This window comes from Parasteatoda tepidariorum, chromosome 6 (assembly GCF_043381705.1).
Source record: "Parasteatoda tepidariorum isolate YZ-2023 chromosome 6, CAS_Ptep_4.0, whole genome shotgun sequence".
NCBI lineage: Eukaryota > Metazoa > Arthropoda > Arachnida > Araneae > Theridiidae > Parasteatoda > Parasteatoda tepidariorum.
Window position 1 is genome coordinate 93526115 of NC_092209.1, and position 12296 is coordinate 93538410.

General features: G+C 27.8%; 1 protein-coding gene across 1 annotated transcript in view; it reads left to right on the forward strand.

The window, feature by feature from the left end:
• LOC107443907 (kinesin light chain) overlaps positions 1 to 12296 on the forward strand; it is a 75382-nt gene that overhangs the window by 35552 nt on the left and 27534 nt on the right. The window contains exons 8-11 of the mRNA XM_071182884.1: positions 2543 to 2716; positions 4349 to 4448; positions 5872 to 5989; positions 7146 to 7254. Coding sequence (XP_071038985.1) covers positions 2543 to 2716; positions 4349 to 4448; positions 5872 to 5989; positions 7146 to 7254 — 501 coding nt within the window. The remainder of the gene's footprint in view (positions 1 to 2542; positions 2717 to 4348; positions 4449 to 5871; positions 5990 to 7145; positions 7255 to 12296) is intronic.

A 12296-nucleotide genomic window follows, 5' to 3' on the forward strand; every position in this document is an offset into this window, starting at 1 on the left:
CAAATCATGATAATAGTAGGGAAAAATATTAAGCATGATAGAGGATGATAAAGAAATACAGTCAAACCCCGTTAACACGAAATCGTCGGGACCACCGAAATTTTTCGTGTTAACCGAATTTCGTGTTAACCGTTTAGGTAGTGGCGGCATCTAGTCAACAATTATTGAACTACTAAACAATTACTTATATATTACAGTTCTTAAAAGTTACTAATGAAGACATATTGCAAATTTAAGTGAATTTAACATAAAATTAAAAATACTAAAAACAATGAACATTTAAAAATAACTTGAAATTTGGAGAAGAAATAATGAAGNGAAAACTAATATAAAAAGCATATTGGTTTAAAAACTATAAGTCTTCTCAAGCATAACTGTATTTTTATTCTATAAAATATTAATTACAATGAATTTAAAGGCCTAATTGAAAAATAGTGGAATGATTTAAGGTGCTTAGATATTAGTAGGGCCTGTATTTATTTGAAATAGGATTTAATTATAATATAATTTATATATGGCATAGTTAAGAAAACTACTTTCATGCGTAACTCTAATTGAACTTTGTAGTATTAAATCTTTTAATATATACCCATGTAACATTCTATTAATAGAAAAGAAAGCATAACTGAATATTAAGCAAAATTGCTCACAACTGAAATTGTGATACAGTAAAATATAAAAACTTGTTCTAATAATGTTTTCAATATTTTTTCCAAATTTCTTTATTTCTTCTTTTTTTTTCATAAACGAAAAGAAAAATGTGCATTTTAATTTCTGCACTTTCATTTTACAATTTGATTTTAATGAAATCATTGAAAATGGAATATGAATTAGTTTCATACGTATTGTTAACTCTTAACAATCTGAAAGTATTTCTGCATAAGACCCAACCCGGGTAGGCAAAAGTTGAACTTTTTATATATCTTTTTTAAGAAAGGTAAATAATTGACATTGTCACTGATTGCATATGTATATTCAATGATAAACAATCATACTATTTTTAAGTTCTTAATTTTTCAAAAAAAGGTTCTTAGTTTTCGCTTTGTTAAAAGAGTGGGAACCCTGGGTTAACATAATTGTTAAATTGAATTTAAGAGTTAGAATTTTATGTCGCAATTTTTTTCCTTACATTATATGTAGAGTTTTAATTTTGGATAAAAATTACTAAAGTCAACTTCAATTCAATTTTAAGTGTTTTTTTTTTTTTTTTAAATGAAGAAATGCAAATTTTTGATACTCATATCTAAAAAATGTTTCGTGCCAATTTTGATGATCTTCTATAGATAGTGTCAGTTGTATGTTGCTAACTTATGTCAAAATTTTAAAAATAAAATAGATTCCAGCTTTATAAATTTTGGATAATACAGTAAAACCTCGGTACAACAATATTTTGGAGACCAAATAAATATATTGCTGTAGGGCAGTGTTTCCCAAAGTGTGGTACGCGTACCCCCAGGGGTACGAGAAGAGTTTAACGGGGGTACGCGTTCTTATGCAAAATATCTTGCAACAAACGAAAATTTCGAAAAGTTTTATATAAAAACAAAGCTAGCCGTGTCAATTTACGAGTACGTATTTGGATATTTTTTTGCAGAGTTAGCATTCAATAATTAGTGGTGACGACAGCCAGTTGTGATTTTTAAATTTGTGTGCAATTTTTTTAAATAGCAAAAATAATATCCTTCTCACCGATGCAAATAAACAAATTAACAAAACTTTGTACCAAAAAAGAAAAACATATTTTTAAAAAAATACATTCATTTTTTATTAATGGTACACAGCGTTGCGAAAAATTTAGAAAGGGTACACAAAAGTCATAAGTTTGGGAAGCACTGCTGTAGGGGAATATATTGAGGGCTTGCATACTTAGGAGGCACGATAATATTTTTATTTAATTTTAAAATTTTAATGTTATATATTTATTAATTATAAATATATATATATTATATCAAAAATTCATTTGCAGAGCGTTAATTATGGTTAATTATTAAGAACAATTTAAATGAATTATATTTTTTCATTTTTTTACTGTTAAGTCAACTGACAAAGTATGCATTGAGTTCAAAGCACGAAAATGGTTTTCGTTTGTGAATGATACCCCACCCACCCTCTACTCTTTCAGGTGTTAATGTGTGGTCATTTGTGACTCATGATCAGCTTTTAAGATGAAGGAAATGAAATCAGATAGGAATGTTATAATTGTTACTTCTTAAGAGATAAGAGAGGCAATTCTAAGCATGGAAGCTCTTGGAGTGGTCAGCAGTGAATCTTCTCTTGTCAGAAAAAATGGCGAAAGATGATAAAATAAGGTTGAAATTTGAAGGGGGGAAATCGTTTAACAGGGGTTTATTGCTTCAGAGAATATCGTAATATTGAGAGGAAGATAACATTAATTCATATACAAGTTCGTCGGGACCAAGATACATTATCGTAATAAAGGGAATTGTTGTATCGGATATCGTAATAGCGAGAGATCACTGTATTTCATTAAGAATATTTGTAGCATAATACTAATACAAAGAACATTATTCATCTATCTTAGGTTCTTGGCAAAGATCATCCTGATGTAGCGAAACAGCTGAACAATCTTGCTCTTTTATGTCAAAACCAGGGAAAATATGAAGAGGTTGAGAGATACTACCAACGTGCTCTCGAGATATACGAAAAGACTTTAGGTCCTGATGATCCTAATGTGGCTAAGACTAAAAATAACTTGGTAAATCTTGTTTATAGTAATTAGCTTTTTTCTAAAAGGATCAGTCATTTTGACCAGAATTGGCAGAGTTTAGGACAGAGTGGATTAATCCATGGTTGAAACTAGGGTTTAAACCGTGCTGTCCTAAACCCTTTTATTCAAATTATGTCATAATTTTTTAAAAATATAGGGAAAAATAAGAGGTTAATTTTTGAAGAAGAAGCAGTTTAATGTTACTAGAACATTATATGAACAAGAAACAGTTAAAAGTCTTATGTTATTTTTAATATTGGATTTATTTATCCTTATGCAAAAACGTAATTTATCAGTATTAAAAGCATATTTATTCGTATTTAAAGGATAAGATATTCACTTTCAATATTCGCTATTCAATAAATTGTGGAGCTTCAAAAGTTTGAAATCTCTTCCTATTTTATTATTTTTCTTTAATAAGTAAAAGCAAATTGTATAAAAAGTATCAAATATTTATTTATATGTAATTATTATATGTACAATGGTTACACATATTAATTATATTAATGGTTACNAAATACTAGTACGCCTGACTAAAACAAACGAAGAAGAAAGTGTCACATGTCGCGGGGAATGATTGAAGTATGGTGACGTCACGAGGGCTTGATGACGCAGTTGGAAGGCCTTCTCATCTCGTAGGTCACGGTTAAACACACTCATGTCCAAAACGCCAACACTGATTTTGACCATAAATTTGCATTGAAAGTTGCTAACATTGCTGCCAACTCTACTAGATTTTGCCAGTTTCTACTGGTATGATAAAAAATTTCCTAGAGTTTGTACTTTTTTTAAAAAATTCCCTAAATTGAGTAAGATTCCTAAACAAAATCCCTATTGAAATAGAATTTATTGTTTGCTTGAATGTTTAAATAAGTATTGCTAATTCATAATGAAGCGAGCCTCATTGTCAGTAATCAGTAAGAAGCATTTTTTTTTTTTTAATTTAACTTTTTTTATAAATTACTTGTCTATTACTATTAAAATAACATAAAACATTTCTAGTTCATTTAATCTTGATCATAAACGGAAAATAATGCAGGCCATTTATATAGTTATTAGAGTGATAAAGTTTTTCTATGACAAAAAAAATAAAAATAATAATCTTTAAAACTCCCTATATGTAAAATATTTAGTATGTTATGCAACAGCTATCTTGAAATTTATATTTATTTTGTTAAATCTACTGGATTTTTTCCTATCCATATTGGCAGCTATGATTATATCAGCTTACTTTACTCTTGTGACCTTTTCAACTGTGTTAAAGAAAACTTTTATGCTAGTACATAATGAGTGTATGAACTTCTACCCAGAATGATCATAGCAGGGTTCATTTTAGGAGCGCCATAGAGATTTAAACATTTCTTTGAAATAGATTGAGCTCTTTCTTTTTTATTATCGTTTTTGTGTTTGCTCGAGCACCTCAGTTTTTTGTGAAAAGATTTGGCTACGCACCCTGTTATCCTAATTTGCTGTAATTCATGTTCAGTAGTTTGAAACTTTTGCATTTTAAGGAAAATAATTTTGTATTTGATCTTACATTAAGTAACTGTTGCTTTTAATTTTATTGCAAAAATTATTTCTTGTTTTTATTACTTCTAATTGTAATTTTGAAATATTTAGGCATCTGCATATCTTAAGCAAGGTAAATATAAAGAGGCTGAGATTTTATACAAGCAAGTTTTAACTAGGGCTCATGAAAGAGAATTTGGGAGTATCGATGGTAGGTTTTTATTCTAAAAAATATTTTATGTAACTTATTTTTCGAGTGTGTATGTTTCATTAGTTTGAATTTCTGAATACCTCTCTAAAACATTGCAATTAGGCATCTTCTAAAATTTTGCCAGGTTCAAGTGCCCGGTGAAAATCTAATCTTTTACCAGGCTATTGTCTAAGTACCTGTTGAAATTTGGGTTTATTACTATCTAAAAAGAAAAAGTTTGTAAAAAGAGATAGTTTGAATGATTAATATAAAACTTAGCTATGAAGTAGAGACAACTGCTTAAAGTGAACTTTATAATTCAATTTTCAGTAGTATTTTAGTATAGCTTCTGTTAAATGTCGGATATTTTAAAACTCTTTTTAACAGGGTTTAATTTTTAACCGTCCTAAAACTATGTACATAATTTGTGTGCAATCAAATATACCTTAACGCAATATCTTATGCTTTTCAATACTCGGTGAGAAAATTTAGGTTTTTACAAATGTTTAACCCACATGAGATGAAGCAACTCCTAGATCAATTAACAAACAATGGGGCAAATTTGCTTTCATGAAGAATTTCATCAATGAAACTAATGCGCATTTGTGCAGCACATATAAAATAAATGAAACTAATTCTTCCTTCAGTTAACTGTAATAGAACTTTTACTAAAGTGATTAGTTATTAAATTTATTTAGCTATAACAAGTAAGAAACATAGTTTCTAGTAAAAATTTAGATTTAAGTTACCGACTGACAATTTTATTCATACCTGCTTCGTTTCAATATTAAACGTAAAATGACCTCTACTGAAAATTGGGTTAAAATGTTTCCAAATTAAATATTTGTCGAGAAAAAGAAAAATGCTATTGTGTTCTTTTGAAATTAAAATGATTTTTTCTTATATCTCAACTTGTTATAATCTAGCTTAATTTAAATCAGTGGTGTTTTCTGAGAAAAAATTTTTCTGCCTAAAATACAAAGCAGGAGTTTTATGTGTAATTATTGAGGGGGTGTATTCTCACCACCCCCTGTACTTACAACGCCTAAGAGTATTCGCCTAATTTATTTATAAAATTTGATTTGTTCTTAAAAAATTGTTTATGAGAGATCTATAACTGTTGCTAACTTAATCTTAATTAAAATAAGAATAAAATAATGTTGGGCCAAACTATATCTATATGCATTGCATTTTGTTNATTTACTCGCGTGAAAATTCAGCTTTTTTGGCTTTTGGCCAATCTCATCCCTGTATATGTATTGCATTTTGTTTTTACGTAACAAAAACTAAGTGATATATTATAAGGTTTTGGTTGTAATAAATAAAATTAAAATTGAGTCATAAGTGAAGTTTGTTGAAGTGAAAAAAAATTTATTAAATTAATATGACTATATAGGTTTTATTTTTCATCATAGCAATTTGTTTAATCCTATTTTTCAAACAGGTGAAAATAAGCCAATATGGCAAGTAGCTGAAGAAAGGGAAGAAAACAAGAGCAAACAAAAAGAAAATTCCCCTTATGGGGAATATGGTGGCTGGCATAAAGCTGCTAAAGTTGACAGGTTTTTATTAAAACTTTATTTTTCTGATATCTTTAAAATGTTTTTATGGTTGTTTAAATATTATTTTAGCTAAAATTGCAACAATTTACTTCTTGGTAAATAAAATCTAATTTGTCTATAGTATCCTGCCTTTTAAAAGTGTGCATCCATTATGGTAAATTGTTATTGTGATATTGCATTCTAATCAAATGAGATTTTTTTTTAAAAAAAAAAAAAAAAAACATTCCTTGGAAAGTATGGTGAACAATATCTGATTTCATCTGAAATATTTCTCCACATCAAGGTTTTTCAAAATTATAATTTTAACTTAGTTTTTAAAGTGCATAGGAATGTACAAATGCATGACGTTTTGTGTAATTCAAGCAGGGTATCGCACACCTGGAAAGTCATGAATTTTGGCATTGAACAAAATTTGTCATGATTTTAACTATTTTTTAAAAAAAATCATGGATTTAGGTCTTTAAAAAATCTAATTTTCATAATGGATTTTACCCCTCCCTCCAATTTCATGGTGTTCCGAATATCTGAATTTGTCCTCCCCACCCACAGTCATATTTTATTGAAATATAAAATGTTTTTTATCGTGTTCTTTATAAATTACTTTCTTGGTTTTCTTTCAAAAAATGAAAGAAAAAACATCATTTCTAGAGCGAATTATCTTTTTGACTTCTGTGATATCAGAATTTTTGTTATTATTTTATCAATTTAAAATTCTAGCTGAAGCAAGCCAGTCAGTGGCAAATGTATTTTATTCCAAAATGAGAACAGAAAAATCAGGAGTATTTCTTTCCTTTCTAATGAACAAGAAAAGTATCTTTAGATAATAATTTTGCAGAAAAAAAAGGGGGGGAAATATTTGCTTTTGAATTTTTTTCAGCTATTTTATTGTTTCAACTCTTTCTTTTCTAAGTGCCTGGAAAAGGCTTGTGAAGTTTGCGTTATTAGAATTTTTTAAAATTTACTTTATTTGCCTCATTCAATCTTAGAACATGGTTAAATTTGCATTGCAATGTTTACTACTAGAACTTTTACAGTACCTTATGTCATTTTTTTTTTTGTAACAATGAAATATTGAAATATTCTATCATTGTAATAATGGAAATAAAACATTATTTGCCCTTTTTTTATTGTTTTTTCTCTATTTTATATTTCATAGTCCAACTGTTGCAACAACCCTGAAAAATTTGGGCGCTTTGTATAGACGTCAGGGAAAATATGAAGCTGCAGACACCCTGGAAGACTGTGCATTAAGAGCAAGGAAAGAGGTGACTCATTATTTTTTTTTTAAACTGTAATCTTTATTTTGATATTTTCAGTCATTTAAATAGGCTTTGATAGCCTGGTCGTTCGAGCGCTGGGCCCATGTCCGAGAGTTCGTGGGTTCAAACTCCACCGGCCGAACACTCCCCATGTAGTAAAATGGTGACTGATGCACGTTAAATCTGTCAAGTCGCAAAATCCTCCATGTTCCCCATAGTAAATCAAGACCTCTGGAGGTACTGAATTGGAGATGGATCATTCTCTGATTCAGGTCAAAATTACGATCTGTGGATGAATGAATGGGTCCGCCCTATAAACGGGCATGACGTATGGGTGTGGCAGACGTCGAATTCTTGAGCATCTGGAAAAACAAGAACAATTTCACCCCTTAAGCTTAACAGGCATACGTCAACAACAACAAGTCACTTCAATAAATGAAATAGAAAAAATAAATTGTAAACAAGTTGTCATAAAGATTTTAAAAAGTTTAGTTTGTTCTTTGTACATTTTAAAAATTCCCTAAAAATGATTAAGCTTCCTAAAAAATATCCCTATACAAATAGAATTTTTGTGCAGATTATTGCTTGCTTGAATATTTAAATAAGTATTACTAATACATGAGAAAGCGAACTTCATTTATAGTAATTAGTTCAAAACATTTTTTGTTCTAAAACATTCAGTTTATTTTTATTCATAACTCTCTTTAAAAAAATCTTTTAACTATTTATTATGAATTAAATGCCTATTAATATTCGAAATTATGAATAAACATAATGCATAACATGTATGTTTAATGTCTGTCATAATTGAAAATATTGCAGTTTTTCTATTTTGATGACTATAAAAATCCCTAAAATTCCCTATGTGTAAAATATTATGTACATTATGCAACAATTATCATAAAAATTAATATTTCGTAAAATCTACTGGATTTTTTTCTATCCATGTTGACAGCTATTAATATATCTTTAAACAAATAAAATATATATAAAAAATTTGAAAAATAATTTTTATTATTAACAGGGTTTGTAAATTAACAGGGTTGGAGTTTTGGACGTCCTAAACTGGTTTTGGACAGGACGCGTGGGTAAAACTGTCCTAAACTGGGTAAAGTGTCCAAAACCTTGAACTTTGGTATAAGGTAAAAATTCTATAGTTGTAACCATTGTACCCATAATAATTACATGTATCAATAAATATTTACTATTTTTTATACAATTTACTATAACTTATTAAAAGAAAATAATATAATATAATTGGAATAAGTTTATAATTTTTGAATCTCCACAATTCATTGAACAACAAAAGTAAATACCTAATCCTTTAAATATAAATATGCTTTTAATACTGATTAATAATATTTTTGCATAAAGATAAATATGGCAATATTAAAAAGAATAATTTTTCTTAAAAAAAATACTAAATTTGTTCAAAAATTAACCTTTTATTTTTCACAATATTTTTTTTAAAAAATTTTATAATTTCTGCATTACAGGATTATAAAAAAGACATCTATTTTTAAAAAAATTGTTTTTAAATATAAATATATTAGTTTAAATTAAAAATACAAAATAACTGAAAAATGTATTAACAGTTTTGAAGGGCATAACATCAGTTTCAGTTACTGACACTGGTGATGTATCACCACTATGCTAAAAGAATTGAACATGAATGAAATAAAAGTATTCTTGAATAGTACTATAGATAAATAAACCTGTTTATGACNTTACAAATCTTGCTTAGGATTTCTCTCTCTCTTTTTCTTAAATAAGAAACACATATTATGTTCATAAAGGAAAAATAACTTTATGCAGCACAACAGCATTTTTAATTAACCGTTTGCGAACCGTATTAACTTCAAAACTTGTAAGAAATCACAATGTTTTTGCAACTTAAGGCTCAAAAAACAAACTCTTATACTACTTTAGTTTCTTTATTCATTGTAGGGGCATTAAATTTGATTCTGAATTCATATCTTGAAAATATATTTTGCCCTCACAACAAAATTGAGAAAATACTTCATTTTAAGTTTTTACTTTCAAGAAATTTCGTAAAAAGTAAGCCACTGTTGAGCGCAAATTACATGACTTGCATATAAATAGTAATAATTCTACTTCCAATTTTGACGCAATTGATTAACGTTCTTTGTGAAGGATTTAATTTTTCTACACAAACTAAAGAATTCACCCGATTAGCCATATGATGCTCACTACGTGCTCTTGCGTGCCGAAGCCTATCAATTAAAACGTATTAGCGTTTTATATAATATAGATTAGCCATATGATGCTCACTACGTACTCTTGCGCGCCGAAGCCTATCAATTAAAAATGAAAACTGTTGCCAACGCGAGAAAAGAAATATCATCGGTTTTATTTATACATACATATCAGCGTTTTATATAATATAGATATGTTATTAGTTCTATGTTTTTTTTTACCTCTTAAATATTGTTCAGATAAAATTTTGACATAATTTGAGTAAAAGGGTTTTGGACAGAACGGTTTAAACCAAGGTTTAAACCCTGAATTAATCCATTATGTCCTAAACCTTGCCAACCCTGATTTATAACATTCTAATTATTAGTTAACCTTTTAGAAAACTTAATAGTATTCTTTTTTTTTCCCTTCAAAATGTAATTACATTAGTCTCAGCTTGCTTTATGCCTTAACACACACTGTTGTTTTTTTATTATTAACTACAGGGTGAAAAAAAAACATTTTTTTAAAGTTAATTTTCTTTTTGATTTATTTCAAATTGAATAATTAAATACTGCATTATCAATTACTAAAGATTTCTAAAGACCAGAGTTTCTGCTGGAAGATTTATGTATTTTCAAGATTAAGATAATTTATGTATATACAGGATTATATATTTCAGTAATTAATAATTTTCTCAAATTTATTAATAACAAACAAATAAATAATGACTAGTAACTTATTAACACTGAATTTGTAGTATCAGTAACTTTGAAACCTTTTCAAATAAATATGTATGAGCAATTTAAAATAAATCACTTTTTATGCACTTTATTCTAAGAGTAAATTTAAAGGCCATATATAATAGGTAAACTTGCTTTAAAGACGTTGACACATTTTGTTTACTTGTTTTGTTACACATTTTGTTTTGTTACGATCATATTGTCTTTGACTCTCTGGTAAGCAATTAAAGTAATTTATTGGTACTTTAATTGCTTAATGTAGGAAAATGTATTTCATTTCATAGTTTTTTGTATTGTATTAATGCATTAATAGGGTCTTAAATGAAATATATATTTTCAATGTTCCTGTATAAAGTATGTTGTGTCGAAGTATATATTTTTATTAATTTCTTTTCAGTAAAATAGCTACGTCTTTTTCTTTCGTATTTTAGGCAGGGGTCTGTCCCTGGTATATTAACTACCGTTTAGCGGTACTTTCACAAATTCAACTTTAGGAAAAATGATAGTTTCACAAAATAATTTCAATGAAGCAAGCTCTCGTGCAAACACTGTTCTCGTTGCAATTTAGGGAAAAGAAGAGCTTTTTTGACTGATGTTTTTTAAGAAAAGATAGCACATGTTTGATCAGATACTGCAATATGGTAAACCTAAATGGTCACTCATGCCATATCAAAGCGAGCTTCTTTTTTTTAGCTGAGTTTTTTCAAATGAAACAACAGGGGTCTCTCTTTGTAAACTTTACAGAGAGTCAAAATTCGAACATTATCTTAAACACTATTGTAAATTTATTCTAACAGACATTTATTTTTTATTTAAAAAAATTTTTTCTCTGTGAAACTTTTTTCTGTATGACCTAGTCAAAAATGTTCTCATAATGAAAATATTTTTTAGTGCTAGTAATATTTTTATCTTTTTAATAAAATTTTTAATTTTCACAAAATAGGTACCTCTCAAAAAAACCCAGACAGACTCCTGATAGGTTAACAAAACTAACATTAAAAATGTTTTATAAGCTTGTTAAATAAATTCCGACTTCATTACTGTTGTTTTGTAGGAGTTTTCTTAACATTGATGCATTTCTTTTGAGCAAAATTTCCTTATTCTGTTAAAATATATTTTTAAAAAATAATGAAATGATTTAAATCTCTAATTCTTAGCTTTTTAAGTCTTTCACTCTGGAAAGTAATTAATTTGTTAGTTCTTAAATTTCTAGATTTTGTGAAATAGTAATTTTAAATTGGTGTTTGTATCCTACTTTCTTGTACTGTTCTTCTGCATAAAGCTGTTGCATACTTTTGTTCAACACTTCTGCGTGAGAAAGTTAAATGGAAGTATCTATTTTTATTTTGTCCTTTTATATTAAGTTCAAGCAATTTGAAATTAACAACCCGGTAACTGTTTCATATAATGTTATGAAAACTAATGTAGCATCAGTTTTGTATACATAATGTATCCACACAAAAAAAAAAGATCTACACACTTTAGATTAAAACATCTTCGAAATGTAAGAAATGTGTTTATTTCCTAACTTTGTAAGTTTAATCAGATATTTATAATTCTGTGTTCGGTTTTTTTCCTTCTATTTTTATACTTCTTTTTTTTTTCAATTAATGTTTAGAAAATAGGATTGAATAAAAGTTAAAAAGCCAGCAGTTTAAGTTTTCTGCATATGTTTCATCTTAAATTTATATGTGCAGAATAAAAACTCTTTCAAAAATAATAAAACTCCGCATATTTAATTATCTATATGTTAAGTCAAAATTTCGAAATCTTGTTTTACGTTCCCCCCCCCCTTTGCTTGTACATTGTACTGAAATATTCTATTGTGATCTTCTAATTGTTATCTTTGAATCTAAAAAAAAAAAATTTGTCAAATGTTTGTTGTATATAGCTTTCATAACAACAAAACTGCTGGTAAAGAAAATAAATCTTCTTGTCAAGATATTAAAAAAAGTGAATGAAGATTTATTGCAAGTTTTGAACCTTAGAATGCTTACGCATTTATTCTGCCTCAACAGAGTTTCACACTTACTTAAACTTAACTGCTGTTCAATTGTCCTTAAAATAAATAACATATTTGTGTTAATATCCATAAAACATTGTTATCCA